This window comes from Mus caroli, chromosome 9, assembly GCF_900094665.2.
Source record: "Mus caroli chromosome 9, CAROLI_EIJ_v1.1, whole genome shotgun sequence".
Lineage (NCBI taxonomy): Eukaryota > Metazoa > Chordata > Mammalia > Rodentia > Muridae > Mus > Mus caroli.
In genome coordinates, this window is record NC_034578.1 from 61467032 (window position 1) to 61484422 (window position 17391).

Sequence of the window (17391 nt, forward strand, 5' to 3'; positions counted from 1 at the left end):
GAACTCAGAGATCCGCCTGCCTCTGCCTCCCGAGTGCTGGGATTAAAGGCGTGCGCCACCACGCCCGGCTCCATGTTATGTCTTATCCAACCGGGCAGTGGTGGTGCATGCCTTTATACTTGGGAGGTAGAGGTAGGTAGAACTCTGTGAGTTTGAGGCCAGCCTGGTCTATAGATCGTTCTGACCTCAAGGAGCTCATGTGCATATACCTACACAGGAGCTGAAGGGGTTTGCATGGCTCCAGCTGCATATGTAGCAGAGGATGGCTTTATCTGGTATCAGTGGGAGAAGAGGCCCTTAGTCCTGTGAAGGCTCTGTCTCACTGTAGGGGAATGCCAGAATGGTGAGGTAGGAGTGGGTGGGTGGGTAAGCACTCTCATAGAAGCAGGGGGAGGGGAATAAGAGGGGGTTTGTGGAAGGGACACCCACCGGGAAAGGGATAACATTTGAAATGTAAATAAGCTGGGCGTGGTTGTACATGCCTTTAATCCCAGCACAGAGGCAGAGGCAGGCAGATTTCCGAGTTTGAGGCCAGCCTGGTCTACAGAGTGAGTTCCAGGACAGCCAGGGCTATATAGAGAAACCCTGTCTAAAAAAAAAAAAAAAAAAAAAAAAAAAAAGAAAAGAAAAAGGAATATAAATAAATAAAATATCCAATAAAAAAAAATCATATGACTATGTAATGATGGATGGGTGACAGTGGCTTCTTGCCATCTCAAAGTTTCTTAACAATAGGGATTTAAGGCTCATTTTCTGTTTATAAATTTTCCTAAATACAAATAAGTATTTTAAGGTTTCTTTTTTTTCCAGACAGGGCTTTAAGTGCTGGGATTAACAGGCATATGTCATGATCCCTGGCTTAAATTTTCTTTACATCACTTTGATGTAAAATTCAACTGCATTTGTCTTTGACATTTTGAACATACAAGTCGGGATAATTTGGGAGTCTGTTCTCTCCTTTCACCATTGGGTCAGTCAGGCTGACCTTTACCCACAGAGTCATCTTGCCTGGCCTATGTCTAATTTTTTAAAAGTCTCTTTATAGTTTCATTTTGAATGAGAAGTTACATTTGAGTAAGAATGGAGAGTTTGAATGTAATATCATTTTAGGACACTTTTGTATATGAGAGTGCCAGGATTGAATCCAGGACCTCATGCTTGCTGATCTGAATTGATTCTACAACTGAGCTACACCTCCAGGACCCTTGGCATTTTAAGTGTGCTTTTATGCATGTGTGGAAAAGTGGTTTATATTTAGACTTACTTATCATAATTAGGTGATTATCGATTTGATAGCTTTGGGAGGGATCTGTATTTATCAAGATTGGATCGGTAATGATCTGGTAATGAGTAATAATGATTTGATTTTTCTCTCAGATGTGACAGTTGAAGAGAACAGTACTGGTGAGGATCAAGAAGAGTCAGATGGATTAAACATAGACACTGCTGATGGTCCACATGATGTTCCTTTCGCCAGTACACATGAAGAGGAACAGTTCAAAGCAGAGGAGACACAGCTGGACCATACTAACCTAGACTAATCTAGAAATGCTGTAAGTAGCCAACTCTCTACAGCAGCATCCTGCAAGCTTGGGGTTATTTGTAGTGTTTTCTACTTTGTATAAATCCTTAAGTCTTAAGACTTATGTGGATTCCTGCTTAAAATACAGGGACTTTTAAACTGTTTCCTACTTATTTTAGTAAGTCTGTTTATTATTTTTGGTGTCCTGTATAAGTCTGTCTTTATAAGCTATTTTGTAGTTTGCATTGAATTGTTTCTCGATAAATTGGGTAATTTAAAATGTAAATATGCACTGACTATTAGGTCAGTTTTTATAAAGAAATAAATTATTTTGTAAGCAACTCTCAGGATTTGAGTTTCTCACCATGATTTAGTTATACAATTTAAACTTTTTGCTGAAGCAGTTAAGAATTTTGACTATTTTTAAAAACTCACTCATTACAGCATCCTGGCTGGTCTTAAATTAGAGGTCAGTGTCCTGCTTTTTCTGCCTTCAAATGCTCTGTGACAGCTGTGTACATCATCTGGTCTTTTCTTTCATATCATTATTGGAACAGTCTGCCTCACTGCAGTCTCAGCTGGTTTGAAGGCTGCTTTGTGTTGGGGTTAAAGGTATGTGCCACAACACTCATCTTGCTACAAGAGTCACTTTAATGTTTAAAAGATCACATAAAAGGTTGATACTGGGACTGGCAAGATGGCTCAGTGGATAAGAGCACTGATGGCTCTTCCAAAGGTCCTGAGTTCCACATGGTAGCTCACAACCACCGGTAATGAGATCTGACACTTTTTCTGGTGCGCCTGAAGACAGCTAAAGTATATTTACAATAATAAATCAATCTTTGGGTGAGCAGAATTGACTGGAGCTAGCCGAAGTCCTAAATTCAATTCCCAACAACCACATGAAGGCTCACAGCCATCTGTACAGCTACAGTGTACTCATCTACATAAAATAAATCTTTAAAAAATAAAAAAGTTGATACTGCCTCCATTAATGATGGTAGAAAAGTTCAGAGAACGTTTGTAGGTTGAGAATGTGGTAGAGGGCTTTCGTAGGGTGTATAAGACCGTGGGTATGAATATACTCCAGTGCTTCCAGAAAACACAATGTTCTCCATGTTGGTGACTTGGTGAGAAACTTGTAGAGTATTGTGAAGGACAGAGTATGTATATGCCAGAAACAAGAAATAAAGATTTGAGAATGATGGCTGGGAGGTTAGAGGTGATGGGGCCAGATGAAGAGAGAACCTGACTGGAGGTTTTGCTTGCTTGGAGGTTTTGCTTGCTTTCTGAGCTTGGTGGAGGTGCTAACGAGAGGTGAGGAAGCACCATGGTGAGACATTTTATGGTCTGTTTCATGGCTGCATATTCTCATTAGTTGGGGGAAAAGACTGAAAACTTTTAGTGACAAGGATTAAAAGAAGGTCTCTTGCCTCTTCCTTAGGGAAAGGATAGGTAACATTTTGGACCGACATCCAGTAAATTGGGAGTAACAAAGATGGTTTGAAATCCAGAAGTTGGGCACAGACTGCATGGATTGGTGTGGCTTTGGGAGTTGAGTTTGGGAACACTTCTCTTGGGAAGGCCAGGTATTTGGCTATTGAAGGTGCACATAATAGAATTCAAGGGTGGGAAGGGAGTTTGAGGTAAGACATAGGGTACAGCCCACTACTCCTCTTGTCTTCAGCTGGTGCCAGAATAATTGGGCAAGTGTAAGTTAACATGAAGAAAGAATTTTGGAGAAGAAAGGTAGGCAGGACTGTCTTACCTAAAATGGCTAAAATTTTACCTAATGTCAGAGGAACTCAAATGTGTCTGTAAAATTTACAAAAGTAAACTTCATTTGAGCCAGACAGTGGCAGCACATGCCTCTAATCCCAGCACCTGGGGGCAGAGGCAGGCAGATCTCTTGAGTTTGAGCCAGCCTGATACACTGAGTAAATTGCAGGACAGCCAGGGATACATAGTGAAAACCTGTCTTGAAACACCAAAACCAACCAACCAACCAACCAACCAACCAAACTTCATTTGAAAGAATCAATTTGAGCCAAGTGTGGTGGCATATATCTTTAATCCCAACAGTCTGAAGACAGAGGCAAGAGGTGTTTAAAAAAAAAAAAAAAGCTGGGCGTGGTGGCGCACGCCTTTAATCCCAGCACTCGGGAGGCAGAGGCAGGCAGATTCCTGAGTTCGAGGCCAGCCTGGTCTACAGAGTGAGTTCCAGGATAGCCAGGGCTACACAGAGAAACCCTGTCTCAACAACAACAAAGAAAGGAAGAAAGGAAAGGAAGAAAAAAGAAGAAACGAAGAAAGAAAAAAAGTACACCACTTAAGACAAAGGTCTTTAATGACATGGAAGTATTTCACATTGCACAACTGTCAGAGACATCCAGAAGAGCTAGGTCCCTTATCTCCTCCAGAAGTGTGTACAGACTTCTTCCCTTTGTCTGGCAGTATTCTTGATGCTCTTCCTGAATCACCTTGCCTTTGACTTCTTGTGCAAGCTGCGCTTCCTCCACAGATCGGGTTACTTCCTTCACTAACTCACTCTTCAGCAGGGAGCTCTGGTGACAGAGTTCTGTGTTTGGGATCATGTATGGTTTGTTGCTTACTATTTCAAGCCTGATTGTATCAGAGTGGCAGCGCGAGGCCTGGACAGAAATTCTTACCTGGCACAGAGAAATACATGTTACTTCATCATGGCCTTCTTTCCTTCACACTGAAAGCAACGTTGAATGCAGAGACTTACCGTCACATGGTCAAATAGATGAAAGGTAACAGACTGCCCTCCAGCTGTGGTAGAGATGATCTTGTTTTGAGATCTTTGTAGGGATCCTGGCTTCCATTCAGAGCTGCCCTCTGGGCCACAGGAGATCACCAAGCTATCTTTACTCTTCAGATAAGCAGCACCTTTAATCCCAAACCTCCATCATCGACAGGGTGGACACAGACAATATATTCTTAGTATGCAGACCTTACTGTACTTAGCCATTTTCCCATGGTTTACCCCAGAAACATTTTTACAAAAACAGATAAGAAAGAATACTTTACTAGCTAAGAAGAGTTCTAAGACTGGTAGGGATGTGTGCCTACATGTACTCCCAATTGCTGCCGTTATTTCCTGACTGTATATTATACTATGTACATATAATAATTTCATGAAGTATATATATATGTGTGTGTGTGTGTGTGTGTGTGTGTGTGTGTGTGTAGCCCTGGCTGGCCTCAAACTCAAGAGATCTGGTTGTGTTTGCTTCTTGAGTGCTAGGATTAAAGGTGTGTACCACCATGACAAGCTTATATTCTTTTGAGATAATGTCTCATATAGCACAATCTGGCATCAGAATCATTATATAGCTAAGGATGACCTTGAACTTTTGACTATCTTGCTTTATAGGTGTCATCACACTTGGTTTTATGGAATGATGGGGATCAAATCCAACACTCCAGATGTGTTAGACAAGCAATCCACTGTTAAGCTATATATCCCCAGTCTAAATAAATACTTTAGTAAGTTATATATAATCAACATTTGTGTTCGATACTGGTATTGTTTAACTATGGTTTCCTGTTACCCACTGCATGAGAAGTAACATACCTTGGAATAAATACAAGTACACCATTTGTTCTAATGGAATAAATAACTCCATCAGCTATGCAGCGCTCCTCAGTTTCTGGATCTCGGTCTTTAAAGTACATGCACTGGAAGAGCTCGGTGGACTGCTTCTGAGACCGCTGTGCCGCCTGTAAGAAGTGCAACCCAAAGCATCACAACAGTTCCCTGCCGTCCAGGAAGAAGCCCAAACTCATTCCCACAGAAACAGCTTTTAAACAGGCAGGATTCAAGTGTGTGGTGGTGGCCCCTGCATGTAATCCCAGCACTTGGGAGGCTGAGACAGGAGGATTGACATTAGTTTACAGCCCTTGTCTCAACTAAACCAAAGAAGAAGAGACAGAGAGAGCAACCTGGCCTCAAATACAAAGAGTAGAGATGAGATGAGAGGGCAGGCTCAATGGGCAAAGCACACTCCAGGCAAACCTTATCACCTGGGTTAATCCCCAGGCACCAAGGAAATGCTGGACATGGCGGCACACATCTGTAATCCCAGTACTCCTAGCACAAGGTGGGAGGTAAAGATGGGAGAATTGACCAGAAGCTCACAGCTGTAGTGGCCAGCTGTCCTGGAGTGCAGAGCACAGTAGCAGAAACAAGACTATGTCTAAAACACGGTGGAAGGCAAGAACCAACTCTTGAAAGTTATCCTGTGATACCCACATTACATACGAATAACTGCTCTGTCTTTCTTTTTTTGTTTTGTTTTGTTTTTCCCGAGACAGGGTGTCTCTGTGTAGCCCTGGCTGTCCTGGAACTCACTCTGTAGACCAGGCTGGCCTCGAACTCAGAAATCCGCCCGCCTCTGCCTCCCGAGTGCTGGGATTAAAGGCGTGCGGCACCACGCCCAGCTGCTCTGTTTTTCTGTCTCTGTTACATACACACACACATACACAAGATTGATGAGATGGCTCAGTGACAATGCTAACTTTTTGTTGTTTTCCTTGAGACATGATCTCACTACTATATAGCCCTGGCTGTCTTAAAAATCATATATAAATCATACTTGCCTTGAACTTGCAGAGATCTGCTTGTTTCTGCCTCCCAAGTGCAGGGCCACCATGCCTGTCTTCTATTTATATATATATATATAAAAGTCTTGCTAATGTAGACCAGGCTAGCCTGAAACTTTACACTTGTGTGAGTCAGCCTCCTAAATATTGAGGTTACACCATATCCAGCTGCTTAAACCTCTCTATCTCTAACTTTTAGGAAAGATCCCTAATCCATTGTCAAGCCTCTAACGCTAGCTAAGCCTGGATTAGTGCACAGAGAGGCTATGTGGAAGATCACTTGAGTTTCCTCAGTTGGAAAATCAGCCTGGAACATACAGTGAGATCTCATCTAAAAACACAAAACAAAACTGCCAGTCATGGTGCTTAAGAAAGGACACCTTTAATCGCAGCACTTGGGAGGCAGAGGCAGGCAGATCTGTGAGGCAGAGGACAGACTGGTCTACATAATGAGACTCTGTCTCAAAATACAAACAACAGCAACAACAACAGCAACAACAACACCAAAATCTCCCAAGTTCATGTTATCTTAGAACACTAAGAGCACGGGGCTATAATAATTATGGAGTTTGCAAAAATATGCGGTACTCCATTCTTTGGTGCAGGAAAGCTGAGAACTCTTTTGAGATAATGGGTAAGAGTTTAAAGTTTCTTCTTACTCGGTTTCTGTTGTTAATGTGTCTGCATAATTCCTCAAGATTTTTGTTGCTGAACAAATTTTCTTTAATCTCCATTTTCTTGTCTTTTGAAATGGCTGCCATTAATAGCCGATGCACTACAATATCTGAGTATCTTCTTATTGGAGAGGTAAAGTGGGTGTATTTATCTAAGGCCAGCCCTTCAAAGGAAAGCAAGATGTCAGAATAAAGAACAGAGCACTCTAGAAAAGACTTGCTTACGGTTAAGGCATCGGGAAGCCAGTGCTGTCACTTACCGTAATGATGGAACTCCTCCTCTGCGCAGGATCCCGTAGAGAAGTAGAGGGCGTTGGACATGGCCTGGGTGGCCATGGAGCGTAGCAGCTTGTTTACCAGGGGGTCCTTGGGGTCATTTGCACTATCCAGAGAGTCAGCCAGGGTTTTGTTGGACCTAACGAGAAACAGAGAAGCCTCAATGGGTCCCGAGAGGCCATTTACAAGTGACACTCCTGGGTTTAAATATCCTCATATGTCAGCAGTTAAATTTATCTTGGCCACAATTTTCTTTTCAATACTAGTTTGCTTTTAAAGTTTAAACAAAGAAAGATTGTCAGAATTAAATTTTTTTTTTCTTTCGAGCTAGGATTTCTTTGTGTAGCCTCTCAAATTCAGAGACCACCTCTGCCTCCAAGTGCTGGGATTCCAGTGTGCACCGCCACCCCCTGGCTCAGAATTTACATTTTTAAAAAAGTTATTTATTTTCATATATGTGTGTGTGTGTCCTTTGCAGGCCCTGGGAATCAAGCCTGGGTTCTCTGCAAGAGCAGTAACGTCATTTTGCTCTTAAGTGCTGAGCCATTTACCCAGCCCCCCGAATTCACATTTCTTATGTAGTATAGAATAATGTTAATACATGGCTACAGTAATCTATGAATGGTTGGGCCACCACCTCAGCATTCAAATGAGTAACCAAGAGGTCATTGGAAAGTCCTTGGTCAGTGTGACCAGAATGCAAATGTGCTCAACTCAACCAAATGACCGCAGACTCTGTTGCTTGAAGACAGAAGCTACCCATTGGCTAAACTGACAAAAGGTATTTTAGTTGGGACCTTGTGCTTGGCAACAACGTAATTTTTAAATCCTCTTTAAGTGGACCAGCCTCAGACTGGTGAGCCAGCTGCCTCAGGTTCCAATGCACCAATGTGCCTGGCTACAGGCCATATTTCAGGAACAACTGTAAGAGAAATAAACACAGGCACTCTCTGCCATGCCTCTGCCCCCTCAGAAGCGGATTACCGTGTGTCTATGAAGAAGCCTTTTGCTTTAGCACATTCTCGGAGCTCTGAGAAAAACTCCTGGTGTGGAGGAGGGTGTTGGCGAAGCAGGGCCTGGTGGGGGAAGCTCTCCCAGATCTTCTTGGCCACCCAGTGGTTGGCTAGGATCATGCATTCAGCCACCGTCTCGTGAACCTCCAGGGGCTGCTTGGGGATGAGGTCATGGATGTTCTTCTTGTCATCCAGCTGGACTCGAACCTCTACCCCTTCCAGCTCCAAGGCTCCACAGCGGTCTCTCTTTGCTCGGATGTGGCGAGCTACGTCTGTCAACTTTCCAATTGCCCACACCAACTCCTCTAGTTTGGCCTGTTGGCTCTGCTTGTCCAAGGCTTTAAGTTCTGGAATATCATCAACAATGCTGAAGTTTCCGTCCAGTAGTTCCTGGGCCGCCTCGTAGAACAGTTTGTAAGCTGATCGGATAATGGTTCTGCCGTACCACACCTTCTTAATTTCATAAGAGGTTTTATCTAATTCCCACATGACTGACACAGCATACCTATAAAACCAGGGACATCAACAGTATAATTATTCCATTCTCTAAATAGTATACATTTTATTTATTTTGTGTACATTTTTGTGTATGGTTGCACATGTGAGTATCGTGACAAATGTGCGGAGATCAGGGACATCTTGTGAGAGCCATTCTCTTTCCACCATATTAGTCCTGAAGCTCAAACTCACACACAGCACAGGTGTCTTTACGCACTGAGTCTTGTAGGGCTCTGTTTCTTTTATGTAAGATTATTATTCTTTATTTAATACCCATAGGTATTTTGCTGCATGTATGGCTGAACACTAGGTGTATGTCTGCTGCTCAAGGAGGCCAGAGGAGGGCATCAGATCCCCTGGAACTACAGGCAGCTGTGAGCTGTCACACAGGTGCTGGGAATCAAACCTGGTTGTTAGAGTTGTCGGAGGAGTGGCCAGTGCTCTTAACTGCTGAGCCATCTCTCCAGTCCACTCTATTCTAATTTAGAGGCCAGCAGAACTTGATTTTGAATCAAGTTTGAAAGAAATGACCTTGCTACAGACTTTTGGTACAATTTCTTTAATCATTCTATTATACACACAACCCCCCTTCTTCATGTATGTATGTATGTATGTATGTATGTATGTATGTATCTATCTATCTATCTATCTATCTATCTACACGTTCACACACACGTTTTAATGTTAAAAACTAAGTCAGGCTGGGTGTGGTGGCATACACCTTTAACTCCAGCACTTGGGAGGCAAAGACAGGCAGATGTTTGTGAGTCTAAGGCCAGCCAGGTCTACCTAGGGAGTTGCAGGCCAGCCAGGGCTACCTAGTGCTCACTGTGTAACATGTGTCAACAACAAAGTCACAATGGGTTCTGTTATCCGAAGGACTCTTCAGTGAGTTCACACAGGGCCTGAAAAACCTTACAGTTCTCCATTTTGACTATGAAAGCCTGGCACTGACCGAGACAGATTTGTTTAGTGCCAGGAAACCAGAAGAAAGCCTTTAAATCCTATAAGGTGACAGTGAGCTTAGTACCAATCTTGATGATAGGTTAATTAACAAAAAGCTCATTTAGCAAAGAGCCATTCTGCCACCAAAACATTTTATTAAAGATAAAAACCTATAGATCTATAACTCATACAGTTTAGAGGGGCTAACTTCCTAGTATAAAAAGTTGTTATAAATCAGTAATAAATCACAAAACCAAATGAAAACAGTAAGGCCTGTGAAGTAGCTCACAGGAGAGGTGGCAGAGCATCCTTAGTTAAAACCTTCAGCTTTGTACAGAGGAGGCGAAGAGTAGAATCTAAACTTAGACACTACTCGTCCGGCAGGCAAACTGCCTCACATGAAAGCATAGCACAGCACACGGGCCAGGCTGTGGGAACGAACTCTGCACTTGACTGCTGTAGGACAGACTGCTGCAGCCTCGGGGAGGGCTATCTGATCGTATGGATCTCAACACAAATGCATGCAGCTTGGCACAGGGTCTGCTTCTAGAAATTTCTCCTCAAAGATATTAAGTACTTAAAAAGAGACAGAGGTAGAGAGAGAAAGAGAGAGAGACAAAACCAGTGCTTGTGAGAGTCTCCTGTCTCAGTAATAAAATAAAAATTACACACACTTATATTTGTATGCACTAAATATAGAAAAAATATTCAAGAAATCACTTCCCAGGAAAATAATAGGAAGGAGCCGTCTGTCTTTTGGAGCTTACTTACTAGTGTTGGAGTGCCTGGCTCATGTGTTCACTGAGAAACAGAAACTCCCTAAGCTCCCAGGCCTTCTGAAGAGCAGCGTCCACTGGAGAGCTGACTGCGTTCGCCTCAGCCTGTGGACGGCTTCAGAAAGCTAACATCAGGAGAACAGAAAGAGAGGAGGAGGCTGGAGAAACAAGGCGCCCTGAGTATATATGGAAGGGAAGAAGTCAGTGGGGAGCAGAGGCGCTGGGGAGAGCAGTGGGTAGGGGTGTGGAGCGGAGGTGAGAGTGCACTGGAAGGCTCGCAGCTCTGAAGGTGATATCAGACTCACCGGTCAACGCCTCCCAGGAGGGAGCAGAGGTCTGCGCTGAGGATGGAAGGCAGCATGTCATAGCGACGGTCCGCTAGGTAGTAAGTGGTGGCCCTGGAATGACAAGTGACGCAACTGACCTTCAGCAGCCAGCAGAACTGCTGACAGGGGGGAGTGGGGGGCTGCAGGAGGTAAACAGCCGAGGGCAGAGGGTTGGATTCCCCTGGGGGTACTGCTCTCCATCAAGCGGAGAGGCTGCCTAATGAAATGGCTCCCTTGAGCCCACTTGACCAAGTCGCACTGCTCAGGCTGAATATTCCTCCACTGATGTAGAAAGTAAAAGTGACACGAATCTTGGTTGTATGAGAAAAATGGTGGCTTAATGATCTAGCATCGACACAGAATGCTGTACTACACGTGAAAATTTACTCATCTTAACTTTGGAGGAAACAAACGATGGGTAAAAGGTTAAGAAAGGACACAAACTTGTCAAGGTACTATTTTCCTGAAGGTGGGACTTGAAGAAAGCCCAGAAGAGATTTTCAGAACTGCGCAAACAAGAGATCCTGAGCTTCTGAAACTAACCCAGACACACCCAGCGCAGTGCTGCCTTCCATTAGGATTACCTCGTTCTAGCTTCAACATCGATGTAAGAGTTGGGGGCCACAAAGTGTGTGACGTCAGCAATGTGGACCCCCAGCTCCAGGTTGCCGTTATTCAAGGTTCTGACTGAGAGTGTGTCATCCACATCTTCACAACCTTTGGGGTCGATGCTGAACACGAGGTGGGTGGTCCTCAGGTCCTTCCGCTCTTGTTCTTCTTTGGGACTCACTTTCCAAGGGTTTTCTGGTGTGTTCACTGGCATCTCACACATCTGTACCACAGACCAAATATTCAGAAACCCAAGCACCGCAAGGATCTGTAAAACCCACTCTCTTCAGAGGGCTGGAGAAATGGCTGCTCTGCCAGAGGACCCAGGTTCAATCCTTAGCACCCACATGGTGGCTCAACACTGTATCCCTGGCCCCTGGGGTTCCTATGTCCTCTTCAGACATCAGGCAGTCATGAAGACACCATCTATCTTGTTTATTGAGGTAGAGTCATTGTACACTAGCCTGGCATGCTCCAATGCCAGACTGGATGGCCATCAAAACCTGAGGGTCTCTTACTAGCTCCTTTCTCAGAACTAGGGCTATTACAAGCCTGTGTCACCGTTCCCAGCTTGATAAGTGGGTTCTGGTTGGAACTCAGATCCCCATGCTTGCACAGTAGGTGCTTTACAGCCTAAGTGTCCTCCCAGCCTTGTTTGCCTTCTTTTGATTAGTAACTGTTCTTTGGGTGCCTCACAAATGTCGGGCTCTGGGAAGTCAGGAGTCAGCAGAAAAGACGACACTGAACACCTTACAGCCCGCTAGGCAATGTCCTGTGACTTCTGACAGCCTCATCAGCTACGGGGCTAGAGCAAGGTAAAGCTGACCACGCATTGCATCCTGTTTCCTCGTGAGCCCTGAGCTGAGCTTTTAACTCAAACTTTAAGCCCTGGGAAGAAAAAAAACTACACGATCTCTCCAAATAAAAGCTTATTTCTTAAAGATAATTTAAACAAGACTAATCTGGGGCATTTTCCCTCTCTGATTGTCTGTTTAAGCTATCAGTCTGAAGCTAAGGAGGCTACAGGGAGAGAACCGGAGTCCTGGGAAGTCTAGTCGCTACTTTATTTCAGTCTCACATTTTCACGAAGAGGTGCCAAGCCAGCCAACAAATAATTTTCAGAAACTAATGTTAAACATAAAAATTTAATTATGTAAAACATTCTAAACTTAATAATGTAAAATAGTTTACAATATTTTCTTATTGTGACTCCTGTTCTGTCATAAGCTATAATGAAAATAGGAACACCCAAACGCTCTTGATGGTAATTCACACCGGGGCAACATTTTTCTGGGAAACTATCTGCCAATACATAACAAACCTATTTAAATTTTTTATGCCCTTTGGCTTGGTGATTTAACTTTAAGGATGGCATTCCAAGGGGATGATCAAAAAGAATAAAAAAGGCAACACTGATTTAGAAAAATCTTTCAAGTAACACTTTTTTCCTAATACTGAAAAATTAAACATTACTGATGTCCAAAGGTTGAAAAATGTTTAAGCAAACTAGGGTAAATTAATTTCAGTAATTTGTCTTAACTACTAAAAATAAGTAGGCTATGTCAATATATAGAAACCATTTTAAGTGAAAAGAGCAGAAGGAATGTGGCTATGAACACGAGAGTAATAGAGCAGATTTATGGGACTGTGAGACCTCAGTGATGGAGTACTCGCGCTTTATGCTCACTGAACTGTGGGTTTTTTTCTGTGAAGGTTCAGAGACCATCTCATAATGAGCCTGACTTTTTGACCCATCTATCTCTAGTTGGGGCAGAGCGTGGCTGGGTCTGTAAAGACGATCTACAGGACGGTGTGGTGCAGGACGGTGTAGTAGTGCTTGCCGTCAATCCCGGCATTCCATTGGCAGAGGCAGGTGCACTCCATCGGCAGAGGCAGGTGGATCTGTGCGCTTCAGACCAGCCAGGGCTACAGAGTATTACCTTGTCTCAAAACAATATAAAAAACCTGAGGAGGGAGGAGGACGTGGGGTGGGGGTGGGGTGGGGTAAGGGTGATTATGGATGCTGAGGGCTGAGGTGGGCACTGACTTCAAGATCCTGACATGTCATTTTAAGCACAGCTGGAAAGTATAAAGTTTGGGGAGCTGTGAGGCTGTATGAAACTCAGTTTATACTTGGAGTTCACTTAGTTTAGCCGGTGGGTTGGTGCACAGTGTGGCATCTTTTCAGGGATGGAGAGAAGCCTCAATGAGTGCAGGGCTCTCCACACAAACACGAGGACCCCTCGCTGCCACATGAACAGCTGGGAGCATCGGGACGCCTGTGATCCTAGGGCCGAGGAGCTGAGTCAGGAGGATCTCTGATGCCTGAGCGCCCCCAGCCTTACTGACTTAGTGAGCTGCACATTCAATAGAGATTCTGTCTCAGACAATGAGGTGGAAGGGCTGGAGAGAGAGCTCAGCAGGTGAGAGCATTTGCTGCTTTTCTGGAGGACCCAAGTTTGATTCCCAGCACCCATGTCAGCTTACAACAGCCAGATTCGGGGGATCCAACAACCTGTTCTGGCTCCCCAAGTGGATATGTATACACAGACACATACATACAAACATAAAAATAGAGTAAGGCAGAAAGTGATTAAGGATAATGCTAGATGTTGACCTCTGGCCTCCATATTGCATGCACAATTACTCGAGTGTGTGCATGCATGCATGCACACACACACACACACACACACACCCTCTCTCTCACATACACACACACTCCCATACACACTCACACACTCTCTCATACACACACACACATGCACACACTCACACACACACTCTCTCTCACATATACACTCTCTCTCACAGAAACGATTGTTCTTTTTTCCAGATGAAACAGCAACAGAAGCAGAGAGAAATGTATGTCTCTGTCTCTGGACCAAAGGCCTCAGAGACATCTGACCTGGGCTTCTGAGAAGGGGACCACGGAGATACTGTTCTCTACCAGGATGGTTGCGATCTCCCCTTCCAGATCACCGATTCTCCCTAAGACACGCACAAAATGTCCATTTGGATACACTGATGTTGCCTCCCAGGAGTCAATGCGCACAACCACCCTGAAATCCTGCACAAAGGGAAAAATACAAAGTCAACCAAGGCTGGAGTTAAATGGCCCAATCTGAGGCATCAAACTAACCAGATAAACAGAGCAGAGCACACACAGGCCGACCTGCAAACGGTGGCTTGCAGTGGCTTCTTCTGCTCTCTGGTTGTTGTTCTTGCCACTCTTCAGATGGCCGGCTGGTATGCAAGCCATTGGCTGATGTTTGAAAGGAGGCGTTACCTCTCTCCTTCAGACAACTGGGACAGAAATTTTAGTCTGCTAATAAAAGCCAATTGTAGCACATTTTACTTAGCACTTGGAACACAAGGGTCCAAATCCAATAATGTAGGGTCCTGAGAGCTGGGCCTGTGTTTACAAGCCTCTCTTCCAAAGGACCCTGCAGGCAGCTCACAATCCTCTGTAACTGTAGTAGACCTGACACCTATTTCTAGCTTGTGCTAGAATACCCACACACATTACAATTAAAAATAAAATAAATCTTAATAAATAAATAAAAACAACAGTCTCAATTTCTAGTGTGGGAATTACTTTCTAATTTCTTTTTAGTCTTAAGCTGCTCCTTGGCGGGAAAGACAGTATCGGTGCAAGGTGGACCTCTCCACTGTCCAGCAACCCAGGCATCCTGGAAAGCAAAGTGCAAGGGTCCTAACTGTCCTCTGAGAGTCCACAGGGAGCTTCCAGAGGCAAGGTAAGGGTTGGGGACATTCTACTCTAGTATCTCATTTACAATCTGCACAGCAGTAGGCAAATTAAGTCAGGCATTGCTTCCATTCTTTGCCCCAAGTAAAAGTTAATTTCTGCATTTCTTGTTTATGCCTTCTCCCTGGCGCTCCATTCCTATACAGATAATCGATCTGTGAGGTTACACTATATCATCCCTGCAGGACACTCGGATCATATTTCTGTATCTTTCCCTGGAAGGAAGCTTGTTAGTCTTGGCAAACTATGTGTATTGAAAGTTTCTGAGTTGGACAGCTGGATAATGTATGTTCACTCAGCTTGTCCTACACAGCTCTTTCTAGGACAATTTCTCTATGGCCTTCATTTATTAACCATGGACTACTTAATAGATGGTTCTTATATATTTAGAATGTTTAAAAACAGTATCTTAGAGTGCCAGATACCATCAATAATTTATTTCCTCTTATGCAAAGGAAATAACAACGCTTCCTGGTGCTGCTGGAAAGCCAGCAAAGGCAGAGGCAGAACAGAAGCGAGGGGCAGCTACCTGGAGGGCTTCTGCTTGCTGGGTGCTGATGCGGATCTTAGGGATTCTGTAATCCCATGGCGTAACCAGGATCTTCTGAGCATTTTTGCCCTGAGACTGGACCTCTTCTTTGGATGGAAATGTCACCACATAATCTCGCCAGTTCTTTTGAAGGATGCCTACCACTCGACCTTGAGGAAGACAAAACATAAGGAAGCACTAACTGGTTAGCCATCTCCTCTCTGGGCTGTGAGGATGGAAGGGCAAGGACATGAACAAGAACTGCACAGCCCTCGGTCTCAAGCCACGGCTCAGTGTGTTTGAGGACCTGCTTTTTTAGCACTTTAAACCTGTAGACCAGGCTGGCCTGGAGAGACCTGCCTGCCTCTGCCTCCCAAGTGCTGGGATTAAAGACGAGCACCACCACTGCCCAGCTAGATCTAGTTAAAAAAAAAAAAAGGTGAATAGCTTAAAACAAAAAAACCATTGTCAGTCAGTATAGTAGTTCATGCCTCTATTTACAGCACTAGGGAGGCAGAGGCAGGAGAATCTCTGAGTTCAAGGCTAGCCTGATCTACATAGAGTTCCAGGACAGCCTGAGCTACATAGAGAGACTCTGTCTCAAACAAAACAACAACAAAACCCTGTCAGCATTCCTTTTCTGCAGAGCCCAACATGACATTCAGAACGTTCCTATGGCCCTTTTGCCATCTCGTCCTGGAACTCAGGGCTTGCTATGCTGAAGGAGGGCAATGGTTTCCACCCTGACTTAGTTATTCACTGTTTGTTTTGTTGAGTGAGGGTTTCATCATGTCTTGGAACTCAAGTAAACCAAATTTCACACAGAAGTGCCTGTCTCTGCTTCTCAAATGCTAGAATTAAAGGCCTGTGCCACCACACCCAGCTCTGTTCAATGGGTTTTTTGAGACAAGGTTGGCCTCTGTCTCCTTAGCCCTGAGGTAGAAGCACAGCCACTAGGCCTGGCCTTTCATTTGCCTGTTATTTGTCTCTCTATGCAGCCCTGGCTGTCTTGGAACTCACTATGTAGATAGGTGGGAAAGACTGAGATCTACCTGCCTCTGCCTCCCAGCATGGGGATTAGAAGAGTGCATACCCACAGCTGCCTTTTGACTTGTCTTTAACCCTTGCCTAGCTGCTATGTGCTTCCACGGTGGCCTGTGTGCTCTCAACAGACCCACTTGCTTGGTCCAGAGCACTGAATACACACCCTAAGTCTAACACAGAGCACTGAACTCAGGAAAAGATAACCACAGCAGCGAGAAAGTGCTTTGCCCCACAAAATTTTCATGTGTGTGCGTGTGCATGTGTGTGTGTATGTGTGTGTTCAAGCTACAAGTCCATCGCAGGGAGATTCTTTGGGAGCCAATAACCTTGAGTTTTGAGATAGTCTCTCATAGGCCTGAAGCCCCACCTTGGGCTAAGCTGGCTAGCTAGTAAGTTCTAGCGATCCTCCTGTCTCTACGTCCCCCAGTGCTGTGATGACAAGCATGTGCCACTACGCCTATTTTTCAAATGTGAGTTCTCTCTGTGAAATTCAGGTCCTCGTGGCGTGCACGTTACTGACTGAGCCACCTGCCTGTCAACTCAATGAGGGGCTGATGAGATGACCCTGCTATAGGGCACCTGAGCGAGGCCTGGCTCCACAGAGGTGTGGTGTAAGCGTGGGAAGTAGCTGGGTTCAGGCTCTAAGTCACTGTGGATGTGTCAAAAAATGATGCAGGAAAATTCCAGTCTTCTGGGTAGCCCAACTCTAAGAACAAATCTTCAGCTTCCTGAGACGAGGAGCATTGCAGGGACAGCAGGCTCGGGCAGATGTCAGAAGCTTCCTGAG

General features: G+C 44.5%; 2 protein-coding genes across 8 annotated transcripts in view; one reads left to right on the forward strand and one right to left on the reverse strand.

The window, feature by feature from the left end:
* Tipin (TIMELESS interacting protein) overlaps positions 1–14187 on the forward strand; it is a 35107-nt gene extending 20920 nt beyond the window's left edge. For 2 of the 4 annotated variants that reach the window (XM_021171472.1, XM_021171473.1), the window contains exon 8: positions 1378–1863. In XM_021171472.1, the coding sequence (XP_021027131.1) occupies positions 1378–1541 (164 nt within the window). In that variant the 3' untranslated portion in view covers positions 1542–1863. Of the gene's footprint in view, positions 1–1377; positions 1864–4919; positions 5036–14098 lie in introns of those variants that run through there. The other 2 variants (XM_021171474.2, XM_021171475.2) reach the window with 2 other exon arrangements.
* The window catches only part of Dis3l (DIS3 like exosome 3'-5' exoribonuclease), a 34475-nt gene continuing 20935 nt past the window's right edge, over positions 3852–17391 (reverse strand). For 3 of the 4 annotated variants that reach the window (XM_021171468.2, XM_021171469.2, XM_021171470.2), the window contains exons 8-17: positions 15561–15730; positions 14171–14332; positions 11241–11488; positions 10636–10728; positions 8083–8616; positions 7083–7237; positions 6808–6986; positions 5121–5266; positions 4272–4446; positions 3852–4191 (exon numbers count right to left, since the gene is read on the reverse strand). In XM_021171468.2, coding sequence (XP_021027127.1) covers positions 3886–4191; positions 4272–4446; positions 5121–5266; positions 6808–6986; positions 7083–7237; positions 8083–8616; positions 10636–10728; positions 11241–11488; positions 14171–14332; positions 15561–15730 — 2168 coding nt within the window. In that variant the 3' untranslated portion in view covers positions 3852–3885. The remainder of the gene's footprint in view (positions 4192–4271; positions 4447–5120; positions 5267–6807; positions 6987–7082; positions 7238–8082; positions 8617–10635; positions 10729–11240; positions 11489–14170; positions 14333–15560; positions 15731–17391) is intronic. The other variant, XM_021171471.1, reaches the window with a different exon arrangement.